The sequence below is a fragment of the Neurospora crassa genome, linkage group III (genome assembly GCF_000182925.2).
Source record: "Neurospora crassa OR74A linkage group III, whole genome shotgun sequence".
Taxonomy (NCBI): domain Eukaryota; kingdom Fungi; phylum Ascomycota; class Sordariomycetes; order Sordariales; family Sordariaceae; genus Neurospora; species Neurospora crassa.
Window position 1 is genome coordinate 528,091 of NC_026503.1, and position 23,726 is coordinate 551,816.

General features: G+C 52.8%; 6 protein-coding genes across 6 annotated transcripts; 5 read left to right on the forward strand and 1 right to left on the reverse strand.

The window, feature by feature from the left end:
• The first annotated feature begins 1,387 nt into the window (after positions 1-1,387).
• On the forward strand, positions 1,388-4,568 carry NCU05694 (hypothetical protein). Its single transcript, XM_957963.2, has 4 exons — positions 1,388-2,003; positions 2,059-2,215; positions 2,279-2,939; positions 2,992-4,568. The coding sequence occupies exons 1-4, from the start codon at positions 1,822-1,824 to the stop codon at positions 4,329-4,331; spliced, it is 2,340 nt and encodes a 779-aa protein (XP_963056.1). The 5' UTR covers positions 1,388-1,821; the 3' UTR covers positions 4,332-4,568.
• A 701-nt stretch (positions 4,569-5,269) lies between these two features.
• Positions 5,270-9,689, reverse strand: NCU05695 (hypothetical protein). Its single transcript, XM_957964.2, has one exon. The coding sequence runs from the start codon at positions 9,557-9,559 to the stop codon at positions 5,462-5,464; it is 4,098 nt and encodes a 1,365-aa protein (XP_963057.1). The 5' UTR covers positions 9,560-9,689; the 3' UTR covers positions 5,270-5,461.
• A 1,533-nt stretch (positions 9,690-11,222) lies between these two features.
• NCU16616 (hypothetical protein) lies at positions 11,223-11,685 on the forward strand (the record flags this gene model as incomplete). Its single annotated transcript, XM_011395714.1, has 1 exon — positions 11,223-11,685. One exon carries the CDS (start codon positions 11,223-11,225, stop codon positions 11,520-11,522), a length of 300 nt encoding a protein of 99 aa, XP_011394016.1. The 3' UTR covers positions 11,523-11,685.
• A 602-nt stretch (positions 11,686-12,287) lies between these two features.
• Positions 12,288-13,664, forward strand: NCU11356 (phenazine biosynthesis PhzC/PhzF protein). Its single transcript, XM_001728080.2, has one exon. The coding sequence runs from the start codon at positions 12,488-12,490 to the stop codon at positions 13,502-13,504; it is 1,017 nt and encodes a 338-aa protein (XP_001728132.1). The 5' UTR covers positions 12,288-12,487; the 3' UTR covers positions 13,505-13,664.
• A 96-nt stretch (positions 13,665-13,760) lies between these two features.
• Positions 13,761-15,920, forward strand: NCU11357 (cell cycle control protein). The gene is made up of 5 exons (XM_001728081.2): positions 13,761-13,901; positions 13,958-14,002; positions 14,134-14,578; positions 14,640-15,097; positions 15,155-15,920. The coding sequence occupies exons 1-5, from the start codon at positions 13,889-13,891 to the stop codon at positions 15,628-15,630; spliced, it is 1,437 nt and encodes a 478-aa protein (XP_001728133.1). The 5' UTR covers positions 13,761-13,888; the 3' UTR covers positions 15,631-15,920.
• Positions 15,921-16,724: 804 nt separating this feature from the next.
• NCU05697 (hypothetical protein) lies at positions 16,725-20,470 on the forward strand. Its single transcript, XM_957966.2, has 2 exons — positions 16,725-19,325; positions 19,428-20,470. The coding sequence occupies exons 1-2, from the start codon at positions 17,364-17,366 to the stop codon at positions 19,629-19,631; spliced, it is 2,166 nt and encodes a 721-aa protein (XP_963059.1). The 5' UTR covers positions 16,725-17,363; the 3' UTR covers positions 19,632-20,470.
• The last annotated feature ends 3,256 nt before the right edge of the window (positions 20,471-23,726 follow it).

Here is a 23,726-nt window from a genome sequence, read left to right on the forward strand (position 1 = left end):
TGTAGATACTTTGCTCATGAGATGTCATTTTTCCCGTTCATCGCAATAGCTCGCGAGTCTTGTCGCCTGCAGCCTAAAGTAGGTACGGTGGCACGACACCGCGGTGACGTTTATGGCTCACCGAGATCTCCATCTAGGTACCTACATAGTACACTAGGATCTAGGTACGTCGACCTGTCACTTGTTACTTGTCACTTGTCGCTTACTTGTACGTCCTAAAGCAATACCGAATGCGGTATTCGGTATCCCCATTTGAAATTCGAAGCAAGAAGGGGCAGTGCCGGCCGCGGTATGTGTCCTTTTTGCATGTGCGCAGCAAGTGCTGCTTACCTTATGCGCGTTATCGTTGTACTACTTAGCCAGTCGGATAATGCGATTTTACCTACTACTCGGAAGTGATAGAAGTGCAGTTGTCATGGTTGTCATCTGTGGACGAATCGGGTAAGGAAGAGAGAGGGTGTGCGGGATGGCTGGGGTAATGTACATAGGTACATAGGTACAGTAGGCGCAGTTTGGGTCATGGGACTACATATGGGAATTGAGGTGTTCCTGTCTGTGCCTGAAGATGGAAGATGAGATGAGATGAGATGAGGGATGGTAAGCTGCAAGCTGCAGGCTGCAATGTACTCCGCAGTTTGCCTTTCTTCGATTCTGCAATGGGACACATCATTATGAGGTGGTACAACCATAAGGCAACGGGAAAGGGTGGGAAGTACCGAGGGAAGTATGTACCGTGGGTTGATCTGCCTCGGGGTTTTGCGTATCCTGGTTGGATCAAGGATCAATCATCCCCGCGTTCTTCGTGAGGCGGGAGCGTGTGTTATGATATGTGACATGACATGGAAAATGAGACATGACTGGAAGCTGTTGAACCCTTTCTTTCTTTCGTCGGTTTGTGTTCGTTGGACTTGGGAGTTATGCGGGGTTGGAATTACCGACATACATCATATACATACAATCCGAAAAGGCGAATACCAGCCACGATTGATCTTTTCATACAAACCAACGTCGACTTGAATGCTCTGTCGAGGTTCCTCTTTCCATTTAGCGGAAGTCATCAGTGATGACAGCATGCAGCTACTGTATGTAGGTGAGACTGGGGAACTTTATGGGGCAGATGCCCCTGGGGTAACACGGCATGGAAAGGCTCTGAGGCTGAAGGCCCCACTAAAGCGGCAGTGCCCGCCACATGATGCGGATCCTCTACCCAAAGGGGATTTTCTCATCAGCCACGGGTTCTGTCAGTTAGGTGGTTGATGGTTTTCGACCAACCGCTCTTACCCGTGGACTTATACAGCACTACTACCAACTAGTCTAGCGTATAAATCTTCAGCGAAACCCAAGCCCTGCCAAGAAATCAACCACCGGCCGCCGAGAAGAGACGGTGGGAAACGGTGTAGAGGCACATACAAATCCATCACCGCAGCAGCGCTTGGTGGCTTTTCTATGGCTCGAAGGGTGCCTAGCGCCGCCCAGCCGTATGCACTGTTGATCGTTCCACAGCAAAATCGTGAAGGGATTTTAGCGATTTAGCGGTCCAGTGATCATGGCAACCAACCCACGCAACCGCAGCCGGGGCCCGGGGCAGGGCAGCAGCGGTCTGACCCTTACTTTCACTTCCCCATTCTTGTTGAGGATCTCATCCGACAGGCTGACGACGAATCGATGTCTACACCGAACTTCGTCATACCTTTTACCTACACTTGAGTACACTGAGTACACTGAGTAGGGTTACTTAAAAGGCGGGACGGTCCGTTATCTTTGTGCATGTTTGGAAGCTTCTTTGAAACCTTGACTCAACGATAGGTATCTACTTCAACCATGGCGAACCAAAACGGCCAAACAGACCAACAACTGCGTCCCCCCACACCGGACTATATCACAATGGGGGGTGACGATGATGGAATGGAGACGCCTAGATTACAGGAAGGCATAAAAGCAAAACCAAAGCGCATCATAGTATGCTGTGATGGAACGTGGATGGACTCACTAGGGAAGAGGGGGTGAGTGTTTAGTCTCATGTACTCTTCAGCCCGAGCAGTGCTGATATCAAAGCAGAGAAGAACCACCATCAAACGTCACCCGCATCTCACGCGTTCTGCGCCGAACATGCTACGACGGAACTCACCAAGTCATTGCCTACGTCCCCGGCGTAGGCACAAGTAACAAGTTGGATTCCATCACCGGTGGCGCTTTTGGTATGGGACTGGACCAGGTACCTCACCTCCTCTTCACTCACTTCAACCCATCTCATTAACCCACCACTAACACACCCCAGGATATCCGCGAAGTCTACAACTTCATCTGTACCAACTACGTCGACGGTGACGAAATCTTCCTCATCGGCTTCTCCCGAGGCGCCTTCACCGCCCGTTCCACCGCCGACATGATCGCCTCTCTTGGCATCCTCATGCCCGACGGTCTCGACCGCTTCTACTCAATCTTCCACGACTACATGTACATGGGCACCCCCTCACGAAACAAGACTGAGTTCGTCGTGCCCAACCTGCCCGAGTACAAAGGGCAAAAAGGCCAAGCCAAGATTGAGTGGGAGGCAGAGCGCATGAAGATGTACAAGGAGCAGTTGATCGAACTGGGCTACACGCGGGACAAGTTCAGCGACAAGAAGACGGATATCACCATCAAGGCGCTGGGGGTGTGGGATACCGTTGGTGCGCTGGGAATCCCGCCTGCGCCCGTGATTGGCGTCAGGGGGTCGTCTAACCAGTGGGCGTTTACCCACACGCAGATCTCGGATAAGGTGGAGCATGCTTTTCAGGCTTTGGCGCTTGATGAGCCACGGTATGCGTTCCGGCCGGCCTTGTGGGAGCGGTTACCGGGCAGTAAGACGAATCTGAAGCAGGTGTGGTTCCCAGGGACGCATGCGAATGTTGGAGGGGGGTGGTATGACCAGCAGATTGCTGATATTACTCTGGCTTGTAAGTCCTTTTCCCATGTCCCGTGTCCGACACAATACTGACTTCGAAAAAGGGATGTGCGACCAACTCTCGACTCTCGGCGTCGAATTCAACCTCAAAAGGATGCACTCCATCTTTCTCGACTCCCTCCGCTACAGCGCCGCCCACCCCTTCCCTTACTCCCCGCCCTCCTTCACCCAAGCCCTCCTTACCAAAGGCAAATCCACCATCTCCAAACTTCTCACCATCGGCAAACCCGCCTCTTTATCCCCGCGCCCCTCCTCCATTTCAATTTCATCCCCCATCTCCCCCCGCCAATCCACCTCCACCACTTCCTCCTCCATCTCTTCCTCCTCCCACACCAAATCCAAATCCCACTCCCATTCCCACTCTAAATCCCTCTCCCTATCCATCATCCCCTCTTCAGTCCCCGCCCTCCCCTGGGCCCTCCCTCCCATCTTCCACCCTCCCCCTTCCTCTCCCACCAACGGTCCCTTCTTCCACGACTCCAAAGAATGCACCCCCCTGCACATCCACTCCCACCCCCCTCTCGCCTCTACCCCTTCCGCCCTGCTCTCTCTCGGCGCCCGCCCCTGGGGCCTAGGTACCCTCCGCAACCCAGCCAATACAAGCTTAGCTACCCTAGCAGGCCGCACCGTTCGGCGCCCTGGTCTTTTCCTCAGGGTAGACGAGGACAGTAATATCGATACCCCGTTTCCTTTACTGTCAACCGGGGAAACGATCCATTCATCCGTTAGAGTCCGCTTAACCTGCGGGGGACTAGGGCCGGATGATAAGGATGTGTGGGGGTGTGATGCTTTGTTGAAGGGACAAGACGGGAAGCCATTATGGAAGTTGGAAAAAGGGTGGGGACTCGCAAAAGAGGAGCAAGAAAGAGTGGAAGGGTTTGTGCCGAGGGAGGTGAGTGTCTTGGGACCATGTGCAGGTGGGAGAAAAAGGAGTGGGTCAAGGGTATACCCCACCGAAGGATTATACGAAGTCAAGAAAGAGGAAATGGCGTGGCGGTGGGTTTATATAGGGGATGAGAAATCAGTGCAGACGGGAACGGGAAGTGGGAAGATCATGTTTGGGAAGGGGGTAAGGTTCCCGGATCGCAAAGTGTTGGCGGAGGAGCCGGTGGTGGGGTATTGGGAACGGTATCTGTTGGGCATGTTGACTGCGCCTGGTGAGAGGGATGTGTGGCGGTGGGCGGCGGAGAGGGGGATGGAGAGGGAGAGTTCGAAGGGTGGTGGTGGTGGTGAGGAAGGGGTACTACCTCTAGGGGAGGTTAGTATGAATGAGCAGAGGGTGAATGGGAGGATACCCCTACCTCTGAAGAGTAATGGTACGGGGACTGGGAATGGAAGTGCAAGTGGGAAGGGACATACCAAGGCTGCGTATAGTGTTGGTTAGGGACTGGACTTGGGCCTTGCGGGGTGCTGGTAGCTTGGTGATGGTGGCGTGGGGGAATTTTGAGTACTGCTTTTTGAGTTATTGGATTATGGGTACCTACATAGCCTGGTGTTTCGGGAGTTTTTTTCCGGTTCTAGAAGCGTTCGGTCATATCTCATGGAAGAAAGGGACTATTTTTTTTGGTTTGTCTTGAAGGGTGAAAGAAAGAAAGGTCGTAAGACAAAGTAGAGGTAGTTCTAATAACGTAATGTCAAATGTTAGATAATTTCACAGCCTGGTGAACGACGACATGGACTAGGATGCATGTATACCTAGGAAGGTCGTCAATCAATACTTGTACAGTTTATTCCTGCTTTCCTTGATAGCTTGAGACTTCCTATAAAATCCCCTACCTAGGCATTTCCATATCCAAATGAGTCAGTCGGGTTGTGTCTACCTACTTAGCTTACCTGTAGGTATTCATCTTCATCCTTGAGGTTTGCGGGACAACTTGGGATAGATCGATCCTGTTTGATATGTTAGGGGTACGTACCAAGCTAACGAACGAACGAACGAACAAAGGAAGCGGCATCAGATTGTGTTATTGTGTTTGAGTGTGATGGGATAATACTGTGGGTACTGGATTGGAGCTCGTTAACCTTGGCTACTCTGTCTTTTTTTCTTCTCTCCTCCCCCCCCCCCCCCCCCCCCGGTACTTCACGGGTGTCATGGGGGCATCAAGACCGATTTGATTAATGAAGTACACCCCCCTGGGAGGACATTGAGTCTAGACCGATGACGTTTTTGATGCACATATACACTGAAACAAATAAGGGCCAACTCCTATGTATGTGGATTCCAAATAGCGACATATTAATCTCATCTATGTAAATAACACCTTATCTAACTGTCTCTTGTTTTCCTTTTTTGTATAGGTAAATCACACAAAATGGTACAAAGTCAACTGTATGTATGTATGAAGACCCCACTATGTAGATGTAGAAAGCCCACTGTAGAAGCCTCTAGATGTGAAGATATTACCTAGACTCAAGTAGAATACAGCGAAATGAAAATATATCTTACACATTCCATAGATACATCCCAACGACATGGCCCATTTTCGGCACCTTGGTTTCACTTCCTTGTGAAAACTACTTTTCTCTAGCCTGTGACGCCGCCTCCTCCTCTTTGTTCACATCCTTAGTCTCAGCCTCGGGCTTCATATCCTCATTGGGCTTGTCCTTCAAATCCCCTTCTAGATCCCGCGTCAGCTCGTCGGTCAGCTCGTCTTTCAGGTCCTCCTGCAGGTCCTCTTTCACATCGTCTTTTGGACCCTCTTCCAGATATTCATTTAGATCCTCCTCCAGATCCTCCTTTGAATCCTCAACTATGTCCTCATTCAGCTCCTGCTTCACATCCTCTTTGACAACCTCCTTCACTCCCTCGTCCAGATCCTCCTCAAGTTCGTGCTTCAGATCCTCCGTCACACCCACGACTGGCTGCGTCCTTCGAGAGACATAAAGAGCCAGATTCGTCAGAGACCTCCCCCGCGGTGGTCTCGGCGTCGGAACGAACAATGATGGGGTCTTCTCGTCTGAAGGCATCTCTTGAGTGGTTGCCTCTTCCTCGGGAGCATCTTGAACGGGTGTGCTTTCAAGCACAGCGTTCTGGATGATGGTATCGTTGAGGTCTGATGACATAGCTGCCTCTTCCGCACTATCCTCCGGGGGGGCAACAGTCTCGGGATCGGCCGACACAGCGGTGGAGGAGGAGAAGGTCTCAGTATCGGAAGGTTCGACGATGGAGGCCTTTGATGTAGCGACCTCTCCGGCAGGAGTAACCTCATCAGAAGCCTCGGGACCAGTGGTGACGTCGGGCATAGCCTCCTCCAGAATCTCCTCCATAGCAAGAAACGCCTCCATAGCTGCCTGCTTGGGATTCTCAAAGGAAGAAGCACCCATGATGTCAGCGTCAACGGCCTCCTCAATACTGGACCTCCAGCCCTCGGCCTCGGCCTCGGTGAGCTCCATGCTGGTATCGACATCGGCGTCGGTAACCTCGACGTGACTGGACGGGTGATCATCGTTGGCAGCCTCTTCTGTGTGGCCGATCTTGACGGAGGTGACGGATCGAGCCGGGTCGAGTCCTCTCAGCTTTTTTAAGACCTTTTTAATCCTTCCCTTTCTCGCTGACAGGATTTCCAACTTTCCCGCGTTTTCTTTCTCCTTAATAGCCAACTCCGTCAGTGCCTTTATGCCCATGTTGAGCGCAGCTTCATTGTCGACGACTTTATCGACGGCGGCGGCGGCGGCGGCGGCTGTGGCGGGTTCGAGTTCGTTTTTGTTGTCGTCCACCTCCTCGTTTTTTCCCACCTGTTGATGTTTTACCTCCCTCGCTTTCTCCATCTCCATCTTCAGCCTCCCGTTTTTCTCCTTCAACACTTTCATCTCCTTCAGTATCATGATCCTCTCATCCCTTAACGGTTTCATCTTGCTCTCCATTGTCTTTCTCTGCCTAACGCACTTCTTCTCGAATGCGATTCTCCGCGACATATCATTCTTCACGAGAACTTCCTCGCACAGAGCCTCGTATTTATCCATTAAACTGTTAAACATGATCTCATCAGCTGCTGTCGTGCGAGGGCGTTCTCCGGCGTCAACTTGCTCCTCCTCCTTTTCCCCTTCCTGCTCCGCCTTTGTCGCCTTCACCGCCGCAGCCGCCATCTCCTTCATCGCCCGCTGCTTGGAATCTTCCAAGGGTAGCCTTTTCCTCTTCTCCAGCATTTCGAAGAACCCGCTGGTAGTCATGTGGTAGCCGTCTGGGCCCCAGTCGCCGCTTTCGGACTCGCTCATAGCCTCGTCATACCACTCTTCTTCCCCTGGTAGAGAGGATACAGATCCTAGCCTAAATCGTTCCACGTCGGCAGACATGCTCGTGACATTGGCGTGCGCATCAACATCGGCGTTGGCCTGCTCGCGTTCGAGTTCGCGCTCCTCTCTCCGTAAATCCTGAGTCAAGGCGTTCCTGATGATGGATCTGTACGCGTAGGACGATTTGGTCAAACCAGGTGGTCCAAAACCGGTTTTCTCGTCCGGTTGCTCGCGATGCCCCTGACGCTCATACGGTTCAAGCTTTTCCTGCGGCCCTCCCTGCTCATCAGCCGATGGAAGAGGCGACGAACCCACACCACCAAGCTCCCTCTTCCGTTCCGACAGGTTCATAAACGGAAACCTGTCGGTCTTCATTCTCCACGCATGCTTGCTCAACAAAAACTGCATCTTCCTCAGCACCATGTCCGCTCTCGACTTGCGCACCGCCTCCAGCCTTAGCTGCATTTCCGCGTTCCTCTTTTCCACCTCCGCGGCCATCTTTTCTGCCATCTCGACGAGCGGCGGGAGTTCGGCCTCGAGTCTGGCCTCCTCATCTGCCTGAATAGCAACCTGTAACGCCTCCAACAGGCTTTCTATGTCTTTTTCGAACATGGTGCACGCGGCCCAGTGCTCTTCTGAGGAGGCCGAGACTTGTCGGTCGGCCAGTAGATTCCGAACACGCTGGATGGCAACCTTGTCTGCCACGATCTGGCGGTACAGTTCATACGTACGGCCTTTCTTGAGGCTTTCGGCCCGGCGGGTCTTCACGGCCGTCAAAACGCGGTTGATCTCGGAGGAGAGCCGCTCGATGTCCTGCTGAAGGCGGCGGTCGCGGAACAGGCGCGCGAGCTCGCCGGCGCGGCGGAGTATTTTGGGCAGCGCCATGGGGTTGAGGGGCCTAGGATGGACTGCCTGGTTGCGAATGTCTTTGAGGGTGAAAAGGTGGTTGTTCACATAAATGACGCGGCGGCTCGCGGGCACAGTTGTCTCAAACGTGGAGCCCGTGTCGAAGGCGAAGACATGGTCGGCATCGGTCTGGAGCAGCTCGCTGAAGATCTTGTGCCACGTGCTCAACTCGACGGCTTCGGGGCAGTCCCAATTTTGCTCGGCCAGGTGGTGGGGGATGTGTACGAGGGCAAATTGGTAGCAACACTCTTCAAACAGCTTATGGAGCGTCAACATGACGGTTGTGGTTACTTTGAAGGGAAAGGAAATGATGGGGTAGTGGTCGGCCAGGGAATCCTTGAGCTGGATGGGCTTCTTGGAAATGGCGGTCGCCTCAGTGAGTCTGATGGTCGGGCGCTGGTAAGGCTTAGACGATTCGAGGGTTTGGACGCGCTCGGGCTTGTCCTCATACTCTTGAATGGGTGCAGGTTGCTCTCTGATGCTTTCCATATCAACGTCCTGCCCTGCCTCGTCCTCCTCCTCGATCAGTTGCTCTATCTCTTTGTTTCCCGATTGCTCGACTGGCGTCGCCGCCGTTTTTGTCCCTGCCTTGCGGGAACGGTTGAGTTTGTCTGCAACGACGGAGGCAGCGGGGCGTTGCTTAATGTTCGTGAGTAACATATCGCGATACTTTTGTATCTCATCAATGGCACCAAGCATCCACTCATAGTCCTGTCCCTTGATTTCCGCTTGTCTGCACTGCTTTGGAAATGGTATGTTGAGGGAGATGCCTGATGACACCAGAATTGCCTCGTCGGCCTCTCGGAACTCTTTTTCTCGCGCCAAAAGCGCAGCTTTACGGTTTCTGACATGCTCAGCCTTGAGTTCTACATGTTGGGCATCCGCGGCTTGAGCCTGGGCAAGGTCTAGGTCCATTTGCGCCTCGTCGAATTTGACCTGGGCCTCCTCCAGGGCTTCCCGGGCCCGTACTGCAGATTTGGTAACGTCCACGGCGGCGCTACGACAAACTGCAAAGTCTCTGTATTCGATTGTATGGCGCTTGATGTTTGTGTGGAAGTGCCATATCATACCGTAGGAGCGGGCCAGGACTTGGATCGCCTTCTCACGATGTTTTTGGGATTTGTTGGTATCAGTGAGGCACCTCAGAGCTTTCCTTGTAGCCCTTCGGAGATTTTGCCACTTTTTCGCCATAGCTGTCATATTCAGAGGGTTGGTGCGTGTGAGGCGTCTAGGAAGAGACACGACTTCTTTGCCGTCCTCTGGAGTTTGGGAGGGACGGTCTGGTTGTTCCGTCACGGCCGGCCGTGGGGCAGATGAAGCCGTGGTTGGGCGCAGAAACTGGCGGTGGTGAGAGTGCATGCGGATTTGATGAAGGGGATGGCGGACGATGACGGCCGACTTGAACGTGACCCATGTTGCTGGTCGTCGTGCACATGCAGTCGCCACCACGCGGCAGAGGCTCGAGGCAACCATTGTCACGGCGGCATGTCCGGTATCCAGGACATGATGGACTGGATTTGTTCAGGATGGAGGTCTTGTCATGAATCGACAGATGAGTGGATGTATCGAAGTGAGTGGTCGTTGATGAGATGTGAAGTGAAGTTGAAGCCCAGCATTCAATTGATGGCAGGCAAATTGACGAATCAGACTGGAAGTTGCCTGCCCCACCGGGAAAAACGGTGATATGTGGCTAGTGGCATCTGTACAGGGAATTGTGGTAACTGCGGAGATTTATCGGCGCGCTTGATGATTATTGTGTACAGGTGCAGCTCATCGCACAGGTCGCCTTATCTTTATTGCGGCTGATGCTACCACTCGCGACAATCGCGACCAGAAGGCCAAAGTCGCATTGGACACTCGTCGATTTCACAGCAACTTCAAGCTCTTGCATCGATTCAACCTTCCCAAACGGAACTTCGTATCTTCAATGCATTCTCCCCAATTTGTAGCATTATCTGGGGTGGTTGGTGACTGTGCAAAAAGGCGGGGATACATCGTTCGATGAGCACCAAGGGAAGGAAGGGGCTTACAGGGGCTTACAGTGCGTGTAAAACCTGTGAATTTTTCCAGCACCAACGACAGCAGTTCTGGTGGCATCCTTGGTAGCCCCGGCCCTCCAAAGGTAAACAAACACTCATAAAGCGGGGAGGAACGATCAGTAGAAGAGACAAATGTAACTGCCCACACTACGTCGATTCTTTGTCGCTCTCACCTGAAAAACAGACATGCAGTGTTGATGATATGAGCATGAAATCTGCACTGATGAAACTCCCGTCGATTCCCGTCATCAAAGGCAGATAGATCCCTCTGTTCCTTCTGTTGGAACTGGGAATCCGGGCTGTCAATCAGTCACGAGCTACAAGGGTCAATACATCGCGACATGGGGGTCCACCTGCTCCCATCCTGCACCACGTATGTCACGGCCGGATCAAAGTTGACCGGATCGTTGCGGTACCTGGCACCTATCGCTTTGCGCACCTTCTCCTTGATGTCCTGCCACCAGTTGACTTCTGACTCCACCTCCACCGTTATTGCAAACTTGCCCTTTCTGTCCCGCTTCTGCCGCCGCATGAGTATGGCCGTCCGCACAACAGGCGGCACCCCCGTCTTAGCCTTTGGGGTTCCTTTTCAAACAAGGGAAATTGGACCGCGTTCGGCGGGCCGTGCGCTCATTCGGTCGCAGTGCTATATCGCAGTGAGATAGGTATTTGCGGTGGACTTCGTTGGGAGTTGCGTTGAAGAAATCGAAGCTAGGTAGTCTGTTCGTTGTTGGCAGCGACGAGTGCAAGGGAGAGAAAGTGTCCTCCGCCTGAAGCGAAATGGGATAATGGCAAGAGATTTGTGATGCTACAGAAGCCTCTAATGGGTATTCTCTAATACCTTTCTGCGTCTTCTTCAGGCCTTCAGCACTAGAAGATACCTCTAGGCTTTTACGTGGTTAGACAAGGCGGGAGCGTGACAGTCCACCAGAGAGGATCTGTTGGGCACGGTGGAGTTTGTCGCAACAACCAATGAATGCTACAATTGTCCAGATCGCGTGCAGTTGGATGGGCAAGAAAACGTGGTATACCAAGGGCCCATTCGTGCAGAACCCATCAAAGCGGTTAAGACGGCGACCGGACAACTGATCTACAAGATGGATGCACACACAACCTTATTCACGCACGAGTTCAAGACCCTTCTGATGAGCAGCAACGTCGACCGTCTGGCACACGCCCTCAGCAAGCTCAACCGCCCGACCGAGACCGAGACCGAGATCGACAGCGAGTCACGCATTCGTTCACCAAACACAACGGACACCTCCTCCCCCCCTGGGTGGGATCGCCAATGCAACCACTCGTGGTGCTCAAGTCAGGGTTCGGTAGAGGTGAAGAGGGTGGTTGATTTGAAAAGGAAGAGGAAAACTAGTAAGCCCAAGGCCCGGAAAGCCAACTAAATACCCCGCCAATACCTAAGACACCATTGCACCTTCCACTTTGCAACTAAAATACCCAATAGAAAGCCAAAGTCCTATCTGCATCCAGTGAAGCCCGCTTTGGCTTTCCTGTAACATACAAACGAACAAACCAGGGCTGAGTAGTATATTTCTAGAAGGACGAGTGCGTCGGGCAGGCAAGCAGGACTTTACAGACTGTCTCAATCGTTGAGAAGGGCGAGCGAGAAAATTTGGCTGGATTCAGTTGGTAATAATCTCCCAGTTTGGATGCGGAATGGGTACTTTTCATAATAGTTTGGGGAATCTTCTTAACGTTGAAAGATGCACATTTCTTGGTGACATCGACATGTGCCATGAAAGAGACGCCACTTTCTAAGCTGTGATCACGAAACTTGGGACACCAAAATGATGGCCAGTTGTGGCTGTGATGATAACTGGGAGAGTTCACCCTCATAACTCAAAGAAAGGAGGTGGTTTCTCAAAGCGAAAAGAAAGAAAAGAATTAGGCCTGGACAAATGGTGTCCTGCTGTCGGGCACACTAGGGTAGCCATTGGAGACTGGAAACACGAAGATCGAAACAAGGGGAGGATGTGGGAAAAGAACAGAGAAGGAAAGAGAAAAGAAAAAGGCATCAAGCATTGCGGGCAATGTCATCACGTAAGCTGGCCGATGTCCGGGGCTGCCATTGAGGGCTAGTAAGTCAATGACTGTACTATTGAACTAAGGACGCGACCACTTAAGACGAACCTCACCAAGGTAGCAATTGGAGCTACCCCACTTTTCAGCTGTGATTCATCGAACCATGACTCCTCCAACTCTCATCAAGGTATAAAACCTCGACACCGCAACAAAAGATCCAAAAATCGATATTGCTATCAAAGATACGAGCCATCAGTCCCACCTCACTCACTCTCTCACCATCTCATCCGGAGACAGCGGCACCTCCCGCACCAAAACATCCAAGATGGCCCAGCCCATCACCCTCACCTACCTAACCGTCGACGTCTTCACCTCCACCCGCTACCTAGGCAACCCCCTAGCCGTAGTCCTCACCCCCGCCTCTTTTCGTTCTCATCTCACCCAAGACGTCAAACAGCTCATCGCCCGCGAATTCAACTTCTCCGAGACCGTCTTTCTGCACACGCTCGACGACGAAGCGCGCGATGGCTTGACTTCCACCAGTCGGGAAATCGACATCTTCACCATCGAGGAAGAACTTCCCTTTGCCGGACATCCCACTGTCGGAACGGCGTACCTCGTGCTAAACCATTTGGGGTGGAAGCATGTGGACACGCTTGTTACCAAGGCCGGACCGATTACGATCAGACCGACGTCCGAAGGAAGGGTGAAGGCTACGATTCCGCATGCTGTGCGTATTCATAAGCAGACGTTGGGCGGGATTCTGGATGGAAAGGGAGGGGAGGTGAAGAAGGAGACAAGGGAGATGATTGAGGCTGCGCTGTCCGAGGACCCAGAGATAAGACAAGCGGAGTTAAATGGCCCGGTAGTTAGTATCGTGCGGGGAATGACGTTTTTGTTGGTAAAACTGCCGAGTTTGGAACATTTGGCGAAGGTGTCGACGGCGAAAAGGCTGGATTTTAGTAAGGTGGAGGGGTTGTTGGATAAGGGGGAGTGGGAGCGCGGGTTTGTGTCCAGGTATTATTATGTGCCGATGGAGAGGGAGAAAGAGAGTGAAAATGGGAGGAAGGAGTTCAAGTTTAGGACGAGGATGGTGGAGTTGGGATTTGAAGATCCGGCGACGGGTAGTGCGGCGTGTACGCTGGCGAGCTATTTGACGGTTAGTGGGAGGGAGATGGGAGGGGCGAGGTTTGAGTTGACGCAGGGCGTGGAGATGGGGAGGCAGAGTGAGATTGAGGTGGAGACGACGGCGGTGGAGGGGGAGAATGGGGAGGCGAAGGTGAAGGATTTGTATCTGGGAGGGACGGCGGTGGTGGTTACGAAGGGAAGTATCTATGTGTAGTGGATTTGCTATTGAGTTGAATGTGATGCTGTCTACATTGTAGATGTTGTGAGAAGTGGCATGGTGTTGAGTCGAAAATGACGAGTAAAAGATACATTGCCAAAGTACCTCCCAAACGTCCATAGTCATTTATGCAACATGATTGGTCACTTACCGTAGTATGCGGCTCGGTGTGGCTCAAGCTTGGCAGATGGTTCTCTGCCTGCCGCCAAACCTCCAAGTACCTCTAGCGTCGTCCAGCTCCAGGCCGTCGCCTGCCTGCTGTCTGTGCTAGCTGGCTGGCCGTGGCGCGTTGCAACAAAAAAGTTGGAGGACGACATTGACATCGCGACTTGAACCAAACAACCCATTTTACAGATTTTGCATTGCAGTCATATTATCAAGATGCTTTGCGCCCGTATGTCACAGCTCTAATCTACCGTTGCGCGACGCTGTGCTAACCGATTGACGCAGTATCCGGAGAGGTTCCCGAGGAGCCTGTTGTCTCGAGAAAGACCGGTACGCGCACTCTTCGTCATTGTTGTCACCATCACCGAGATCCCACCATTCCCACCGCTTCTGTTCCCACCAAGCCACACCAGATGCTTCCACGACAGGCCGAAATGCGATGCCATACTAACACATCCCAGGCGCCGTCTTCGAGAAGCGATTGATCGAAAAGTACATCCAAGAGAACCACAAAGAACCCGGCACCGATGAAGAGCTAGACGTCGAAGACCTCCTCCCCATCAAGACAAATCGGATCGTCCGCCCCCGCCCCCCGCAATTCACATCCCTCCCATCCATGCTCAAGGCCTTCCAAGACGAGTGGGACGCCCTGGTACTAGAGTCATACAACACGAGGCAACAACTGGCGAGGACAAGGGAGGAATTGGCCACGGCGCTCTACCAGAACGATGCCGCCGTTCGCGTGATTGCTCGCTTGACCAAGGAGCGTGATGAGGCCCGCGAGGCCCTTTCCAGACTCACAGTTACGGCTTCTGCTGGCGGTGCCGCAACTGGTGACGCTATGGCGGTAGACAGCGAGGGTCTGCCCGAGGCGTTGGCTGCACATGTTGATGAGGTTCAGGCCGAGTACGTTTACCGCGCTCCGTCATCTCGAAAAGTTGAATGCTGACAATTCACCGATCTACAGAAAGCAAAAGGGCCGCAAGAAGCGACCAGTCCCCGAAGGCTGGGCCACCACAGAAGACATTTCCGCTCTGCAACAAACCGCCTACACAGATCTCCCCGTCACACAAGCGACCTCGCTCGCTCTCAACGGTGGTTATGCGGCGGTTGGTGGATTGGACGGCAAGGTGGATCTCTACTCGGTTGAGGCCAAGGCACACGAACGCTCTTTGGAGGTTGGCGAGCCGGTGACTGCTACGGTGTGGATCGGCAACAAGGTCGTCTCGGCCACTTCGAAGGGCAGTGTCAAGGCTGTTGAGGGCGGTGTCGAGACTGGTTCTGTTACGGAGCACGCCGGTGCCGTGACGGGCTTGGCGGTGCACCCTGGCGAGCAGATTCTTGCTTCTGTGGGCGTGGATAAGGGCATCATCTTTTACGATTTGCAGTCGCTGCAGCGTGTAGCGCGTGTCTATACTGACGCTGGTATGTACCCTTTCACCACCCGCCTCACAGTCTCAAGTTACTAATATGAACAAACAGAACTCACATCCTGCGCCTTCCACCCCGACGGCCACCTCTTCGCCGCCGGCACGCAATCCGGCCAGATCGAGATCTTCGACACCAAGACTCTCCAGCGCATGGCCAACTTCACCCTCGGCGCCCCCGTCAAGACCCTCGTCTTCTCCGAAAACGGCTTCTGGTTCGCCGCTACGGGCGTCGGCCAGTCCTCTGTCACCATCTTCGACCTGCGCAAGGAAGGCGACGCCGCGCGGGCCAAGGAGCTCCAAACCGGTGACGTCTCCGGCCTTGCCTGGGATTACACGGGTCAGTACCTCGCCACTGCCGGATCGCAGGGCGTTACGGTGCAGCAGTATGTCAAGGCTAGCAAGTCGTGGACGGAGCCGTTGAGGACAAGCACGCCGGCTGTGGCGGTGCAGTGGGGAGACAAGGCGAGGCAGTTGGTGGCTGTCAGCAAAGAGGGCGTAGTTTCGGTGTTGGAGCCGAAGAGCGAGTAGGATCGCATTGGAAAATACGAAAAGTCGGACTCGGAGACGGTCTAGGTGGGGTTGGCTTTGGAAGACCAAAGAAGATTAAAGTGATGGGCTAGAGGAGCGAAAGGGGAGATCGGGGTTTATTGGTAGGCGTTAGCTCCTGATGAGAGGGCTCAATACCGGTCTGCCCAGTATGACGCAAAACATAAAGAGCTTATAAAGTAATTCATTGGTTTATCTGGACTCGAGCGTGAAAAAGATATTTGATGAACAGGTCTAGTGTAGACTTGAGCGGCGGGAGCATGTTGTTTTAAAGAGCATATCTGTCTTGAAGTCTTCACTTCTGATGATACCGAAGCAAAACGGGGAAATTCTGCGGTGATACTGTTGTATGGCTTCACCTCCGTATTTCGTGATCTCAACTTTGGCAGTGCCTGCGTTCCAACAGCTTCCATATCACGGTCCATCATCAGACCCTGAAAGAGCTCACGACGAGAACAGGGGATAGTGCAACCTGATAGGCTGACAGCTGTTTGTTCCTGAATGCCCGAATCGGGATGCAGGTAAGGTAGTGTACAATTGGACCCCTATGTCTGACTGTTAAGGATGCAGCGTTGTAACAGGCTCTTCTTGCCCGCAGTACTGCTAAGGTACTAACAGAGGCACATTAAGCATGGTCAACGTCAAGTCACCATAGGAACTTGTGAAAGACACCAACCGAGGTGTTGATGAATGACCTTGTGCTTCAGTTTTAGAAAACAAGCACAACGAACGACTTCCCCCGTGCCGGTTACCTAGGTACCGTAGAAACTCGGTTAGTTTGTAAAAAGAAAAGGCCTTCCCCCTTTGAGCGCCCGACAGCCGTGCAAGCACAGGAAGCCGCATACCTCTACTTCTGTACACATATGTCTGCTTAGTTAGTGAAGGCTCTACCGTACTGCCCAACACTAAGGTACCTACCTATCTTGCCTACACGGCATTCCGAAGCACAGGCTCAGACTCGAGTGTTACAGATCTGCCAGCACCCTGCCTGTTATCCAGGGGCAGGTTTTCCAGGCATTAGATAGCTTTTTGTCAACTTCCCTCAACCATTCTTATGAGAAGTTTGGCAGGAAGTCTTGGTGGTAACTTTTTTTTTTCTTTCTTTTTCCCTCCAGTGTCTCAAAATATCAAAGCCTCAGTTCCTTCCTTTGTTGACCGAGTCTCTTCGTCTATCACGGTGATGGTTGGCTCTCATCTTTTAATTTCTATCCGCTCACCCAAAAAAAAAAAAAAAAAAAAAAAAAAAACCGCTTGAAACCACAACACGCTATTCGCTCATTTGCTGACCAAGCTGACCAAGCTGCGTTTGCCACCACCCCTCGAGGCTGCAGACATTCAGCTAGCTCTCCTTCAACCCTGACCTTGTTGTGCCTGATCACCGTCCAGCATACCTAGGGACGAATTGGGCGTTGAGATCTGTTCCCAAACCAGATTCACTTCAATACGTGCACTTGTTGAATCAGCTGGGCGGTTCGGCTTCATCCCGGTCGTTCATCACCAGCGGCAAGGGGGACCACACTGGTGTTGGCCCGGAAGCTCGAGCGAGGTCAGTCTGTGCAGTGCTGCTCTCCACAGTCTTCCAATCGAGTTGGGGAAATGCGCGGAGGCGACTATCAGTGAACAAGCAATTTCACCCACCGAACACCGACACTGGCACCGCGACTTTGCAGTGGAATCAACCTCCTTCCGCCCCCCTCCATTTCCCTCCCGTCATTATGGACGCGGCGGACGACTGGTTTGATGACGAGGGCGGATTTTTGTACCAGGTCGAGCAATTAGTCGCTGAGGGCGAAGGGCAATTCGAGGACCATTACGAAGACCATCTGGCCATCGACAACGACAGCAGTGACATTGACATTGACCTGAGTCTCGACAACAGCGAAGACGATCACGGCGAAGTTTCTGAATTGGACTGGGATTACAACTTGGACGACAACAACAACAACAACATTGATCTAGACCTTGACGACGAAGAAGGAGCAGAAGAAGAGGAGGAGAATCACTACAACGTTGGCGGCGGTTCGCTGTCGCCCCGCCATCGACGGAGCCCACATTCCCCACAGTCTCCGTCATCTAGCGAATCTAGCCTGGTCGACGCCGACCCTGGATTTGACATCGACCTCGACCTTCCCTACGATTTTGACCACGACTTCGACCTTGACATTCCCGGCTTTCACGACTACTCCGACAACAGCGACAACAGCCTCGAACTTGACAGCAGCGGCTTCCCTTCCTCAGACACAGAACAAGACAGCGAAAACGAGGACGACAACGACGACACCTCTAGCGACGAAAGCGACGATTCTGATTCCTCTGTCGACCGCCGTCTCCGCGAACAGTTTGATATCTTCGAAGCCAGCGCACGTATCGAGGCGCGTCTTGACGAATTAGAACAACGCCGCCAGCTATTTGTGCAAGGACTGGCTGAGGCGCGTCGGCGGTTTGCATCGATTGCAGGAGAGGAAAACCGCCACGAACAAAATCGTCACCACCCATATCGCGTGCCGGCTCTGCTTGACCGTCGCCGTGCTCAACAACAGCGGCAAGGCGGGGGAGGTGTTTTAGGTTCGGGCGAAGGAGCAGCAGGTGCCCCGCGAGGAGGACAAAACCTTGCCGCCAACATATTGGACGAACTAGTCGAGATGGAAGTAGAATGGGCGGGCCAGGGCGGCAACGCTGGCCGGCGGGCAGGCAGGCGTACTCCCGCTGCTGCCGCCGCCGCCATTAACAACCTCAACCCCGCGCAACCACAACAACAAGACCAACAAGCTCAAGTTGTCATCGACTTGACCTCAGATTTGGAAGATTCCGACGCCGAGCCCCCTGCGCTTCCTCGAGCTGGTGGAAGTCGAGCTATAAACAACCGCCGTCATCATCATCACAACCCCGGAGCATCAGCAGCACGCCGCGCACGCCGCGCAATGTCCGCCAACAACGCCAACAACGGCGCTCCTGCCCAAGCTGGCAACGGATTTGCCGAGGTCATCGACCTTACGCTGGACGATGACGAACCCGTCCCAGCTGCCGGTGGTCACCGCAACCACCGCCCTCCTCACCGCGAACCCGGCAACGTTGAGCGTAGCCGAAGGCCCGTGAATCGCCGCCCGGCCGCCAACGAACTGATTGTCGACCTAGGCGAAGTCGACTCGGACGACGACGACGCCGTGGCTCGCGCCGCTCATCGCTCAGTAGCACGTAACGCCGCCGCCGCTGCCCGTCACCCAGCCGCCGCCGGTAGAGCCGCGCGCGCAGTACCAGGCGCTGGCATGTTAGGCAACTTTTACCAACTCTTCCGCCTGGGCGCTTTCGCCAACGTCCGACCGGATCTCGAAGTCCAACTTATTGGCTTGGACGCGAACAACAATCCGCTGGGAAGGAACTTACCACATCTCGACTACGGTAACAATGGACGAAACGGAGTTGCGGCGGCGGCGGCTGCTGCGGCTGCTGCGGCTGCGGCAGAACAACAGAGAAATGCGAATGCGCCACCACCGCCTAGAGAAGGGTTCACGCGGGCTACGGGAGAGGATCTGACGGTGGTTTGTCCGAGTTGTGAGGAGGAGTTGGCTTATGATCCTGACGAGGAAGATCAAAAAGCGGGGCCGACACCGAAGAAGGCGAGGACGAAGAAGGATCGAGAGGAACACTTCTTTTGGGCTGTCAAGGAGTGTGGTCACGTATGTTTTTTTTTTTTTTTTTCTCTTATCTCTATATGCCCCTTGCTCTTCCCCCGGCTCATGTGGTGATGATGGCAACTAATGATCGAATCAACGAAACAGGTCTACTGCAAGAAATGCTACGAAAACCGCAAGTGCACAAAGAACACGGGCTTCAAACACAAGGATCAGGCGTCCTCTGCGTCGGGCGCGGCTGGTTCTAGTTCCGGCGCTGTGGCGGCCAAGAACCTTAAAGTCCTTTGCGCCGTGGACGATTGCTCGACTGATGTCAGCTACAAGACGGCGTGGGTCGGGTTGTTCTTGTGAGCTGATGAAGTCGTATCTGGGGCGCAATGGACGTTGTTGTCGTCGGTATGCATTTGACGGCATATCTGGTATTATAGTAGCCGGCGGTATGAAACATCGACCAAGATGACGGACGGCGGACAACATGGACAGCGTCGTCCCTGCTTCTTTCGCATAGCTATTTCCTTGACACATCACGCCACATTTCCCTCCGGTGGCCTACATTTACAAAGGGCTGTTATAGTACTTGGGGTTGAACATTTGTCCTTCCACGGACGGACTTCCCAACCTCATCTCTCTCACGACAGACCCCCCTCTCAAATTTTTCTTTGCTCGATGACGCCTCACAGCGCCTCTTTCTCACTCACCTCAAAATCTCACGTTGGCTTCACGGTGGTCTGATCTGGTCTGTCCCGATCTCTTGAACGGATGGACATTGTTGTCGGCGGTGGTCTGACTGCTTGCTTATACATCGATACCTTCCTCAGTAGCATAGCGGAGCATTTAGTTAGTTAGCATGGTCACGGCTAGGTGTTGTTGGTACGGTTTCGGTTCGGTTCGGTTTTGCTTTTGTTAGATAGACTATGCGGCATTTTCCCTTTAGAGAGGGATTTTCTTTTCTTTCTTTCTGTTTGCTTTATGGTTTCAACTGCATGCATGGATGGATGCACGGATGGATGGATGGATGGATGGACGGCTCGATGGGGATGGAAAAAAAAGGTTAATTTAGGGTTGGTTGGCGTTGGTGGATTTTGTATCCTTATAGGTGTTACGTTTTAGGGAAGATGGAAGATGGAAGATGGAAGATGGAAGATGGACACTTTACAATTACCTACTCTCTTCATGAACGTACATATGGCTTCTACCCTGAGGTCTTGAGGTCTGGTCATGTTGGTGATGATGCCGTATTATTCCCTTGGGTTCGCTGGACCCAGGGCAATGTCGGCATGCAATGATGGATAATGACTGATTGAGGGAAGTTGTACTTGCGGACGTTTGCTCTCACTTGCCTCTGGCGAGAGTATCTTTACTTGACATAACAATTGGGTTTTCCGGGTGTCGGTACTCTGAGGCATTCACAGTCATAACCCAATGTTAGTGCAAAGTGCTTAGTGCATAGGCAGGAACTCAGAGCCATTAATGATGGATGGTCAGTTCGTCACAGACAACAACCTCTTTTAGAGGTACCGGTACCCAATGTTGTCCAAGTTGTGTATCACAAGGCAGGTGCGAAAAGATGTTCTTGCCTCTGCCTTTTCACTCATGCTTCAAGACCCAACTCGGCATTTTGTGCCGTGATTGATGTTAATGTGTGAAAGTGGCAGTCACGACCTTGCGTTCATCATCAGACTCGCACTCTGAGTTTCACCTCAGATCTCAGCTCAGCTGGGGTTTTCCGCTTCTCACCTTTTTTCCTCTTTCTCTCCTCCCTTCTTTCAATATTTCTTTTTCTTGCTTTCTTCCCCGTCCGCCTGATCCCGTTCAGTGAACTCTTCCATTTCCTTCCACTTCCACTTCCACTGCCGCATCATCATCTGCTGCCTTTGGGTCGCGCTCACCATGGCTCCAACATCCTCCTCTTACTGGGATCGGGCTTTCTCTCGTCTGGTTCTCTGAGTGCTTTGTCTTTTTCTAGCACGGTCTTTCAAATTTCGTTCCTATTCCTATTCCCGTTCACGCGTCTTGCTGTCTCCCCTCCAAACGTTAACCTGCCTCCTCATTGCGACCCGTACAACAACGTCACCACCCGATCCAATGCTAGATGGGTACATCTTATGGTATCTTCTACGACTTGGTGCACTTTTCACCCTTGACTGTTTGCTTGCCCTTGGTATCTGTTTAGTGTCCCGTCGGTCTATCCTTCATCCACGAAGAGGTACCATCACTACCATCACTACCATCACTTGGCGCTTGGGGCCTTGGAGTCGGAATACTATACTCTCGATCCGTCGGCTTTCGCATCCAAACACCCTGGAAGGCTTCGTTACTTGCGTTACTTATGCGACGCAGATGCGAGCATGATTGTTGCATGATGGGAGTGTTGTCGCCGTGACTTCCACCAGCGATAGTCGAACACCGGCGACATAAGAGTACTAGTGTATTGGAGTGGTCAGGGCTGACACTGCCTTGTTTCGCTCCTTGTTTGGATACTCGTTCGAGCCGTTGTAAGTGGCAGGCAGACTTGAGGTTCATACCACTCGTTTTTCACGCGTTTTCCGCTCTTCATACTTGGTGCAACGCTGGCCTATCTATCCTGTTCTCTCTACCGGTCCAGGTCCATGATCTTCAACCGATCAAAGTGAACATCACACTGCGAATACTTGCCCTGCTGTCACTTCACGGCTTGAAATCCCCTTGGTCGTTTTCCAGTCCCTTTGCTTGATTGAGCATATCAGTCTAACCAGTCATTGGAGTTCAAGTGGCTCAGCCATCATCCTTCCTCAATAGGTCGATCCAAGTCGCCAGCCATGCCCTCCTTCTTTCACGTGCCTCTTTGCTTCCACCATCGCATTCCTTTTCCCTGTTTTGCTCTATCGGCTTCTTCCGTCGAGCATGCTCTTCGCCTTGTACCAATACACACTCCCACGAGCCACGCCACAATACCACGGCCGATGAACTTCGGACAGCACACGGGGTGCCGGTTGTCCGCGGGCTGGACTGTTGATCACGATCCGATGATCCGGACAGGTCCAAATTTGAGAGTGTCCAAGAGCCGCCGTATTCTTCCAGTTTTTCCCTTTGTTAGCTCCATCGATATTAGCCGTGCTTCCGTGTGTAGGCCATGCTGATCATCTTTTGCGCGTTTCTCTCCCCAGCCTGTCCCTGTTGTTTTTCTTTCCGTCCCTGTCCTTGTTTGGTTTCCCCTCCTCAGCCTGTCCTTGCTTGTTTCCCTTTCTGTGCCTGTCCTTGCACGTTGCACAACGCTCGCAGACCCATGCGCCATCTCGTTTCCAAGAACCGTTGCGCGCTTGGGGCTCTGGTCAAGCCGGAGATTGGTATTCCGCCACGAGGGCATCCGTTTTTTTCTTGGTCAGCTTGCTCGGCTAGAGGCTCAGGACCGGGTGCCTGGATTGTGTTTGTATCCACATGGAAATGACGGAACTCGTGGAAGGGTGGAACTCGCGCTAGCCGTGTGCAACTCGGGCCGATCCCCACGATAGTCAGCCCAAGCCGTTTTCGGGAGGCTGCTCCGAAATTTTCAGGGCTCTTTCTGGGGTCGCTGAGAGGATCCAGCCGTCTCCACGCGTGGTGGTCGCCCCAGGAGACTCCGCTATGGGGATTTGCATCTGATAAACGAGATACAGTACATGACATAGGTAACACGATACATACAGATACACTACTACAGTACTGTACAACTGCGACATTACGCCATGTCAATCGAGCGCATGTGCCGACACGACATTTCGGAAGGGTGGTGGTGATTGCGACATCTCGATGAATGCTACACTACCTACACTACGAAATTCCACCGACCGGTCCGACCGGGCACTCGGAGCCGAACCGAGGCTGGGCTTGGCGATTTACTCACGTGAAGAAAAGGAAAGGCTCATAGCTGGTGTCTGCTAAGTACCTGAATGACATGGTTGCAGTTGTACCATACCTAAAGAGTCTCGCTGACAGAAAGTGAAAGACGAGACTCCGAACAACGCTATCGGAAGAGGCTCTTGCCCTTGGCACGCACACTTGCCTGCTCGCTACATGCCGCTAGGGCGCTATTCTCCGAGGATAGGCTTTGTGGAAATGGCGCTAACCCATCGGAGCTTCCAGCTGAGATACCTATTCCGTATGGTGGTATCAGTGTAGCACTGAGGTGATGCTATCGCCGGGGTTCACTCTTAAGTCCAGCGCACAGATCGCCGAAATCATCAGGCAGGCCAAGAAAGGTTGAGGGTCTTGAGCTATTTGACGAGTTTGACCCTTGACAAGAGGCTCTCCTGCTCTCGAGTGGGGTGTCAATGAGCATCTACAGTTCACAGCAGACCATGGTGAGTTACTTTCGGAGAAGCTATGAGTTGTGGCATGGACTAATGCTTCTCAGACATCTCCTTCGAAGCCCTCAACAACACTATCCCCGACGGCTCACACGTCTGCATTTTTCACACCACTGAGCCG

Excerpts from the sequence above, each read along its gene's own strand:
- NCU05694 (XM_957963.2), top strand. The coding sequence starts at position 1,822 with ATGGCGAACCAAAACGGCCAAACAGACCAACAACTGCGTCCCCCCACA. Across the intron at positions 2,004-2,058 it reads GACTCACTAGGGAAGAGGGG|AGAAGAACCACCATCAAACG; the intron begins GTGAGTGTTTAG and ends ATATCAAAGCAG. Across the intron at positions 2,940-2,991 it reads TGCTGATATTACTCTGGCTT|GGATGTGCGACCAACTCTCG; the intron begins GTAAGTCCTTTT and ends ACTTCGAAAAAG.
- NCU05695 (XM_957964.2), bottom strand. The coding sequence starts at position 9,559 with ATGGTTGCCTCGAGCCTCTGCCGCGTGGTGGCGACTGCATGTGCACGA.
- NCU11356 (XM_001728080.2), top strand. The coding sequence starts at position 12,488 with ATGGCCCAGCCCATCACCCTCACCTACCTAACCGTCGACGTCTTCACC.
- NCU11357 (XM_001728081.2), top strand. Across the intron at positions 14,003-14,133 it reads TGTTGTCTCGAGAAAGACCG|GCGCCGTCTTCGAGAAGCGA; the intron begins GTACGCGCACTC and ends AACACATCCCAG. Across the intron at positions 14,579-14,639 it reads GTTGATGAGGTTCAGGCCGA|AAAGCAAAAGGGCCGCAAGA; the intron begins GTACGTTTACCG and ends ACCGATCTACAG.
- NCU05697 (XM_957966.2), top strand. The coding sequence starts at position 17,364 with ATGGACGCGGCGGACGACTGGTTTGATGACGAGGGCGGATTTTTGTAC. Across the intron at positions 19,326-19,427 it reads CTGTCAAGGAGTGTGGTCAC|GTCTACTGCAAGAAATGCTA; the intron begins GTATGTTTTTTT and ends TCAACGAAACAG.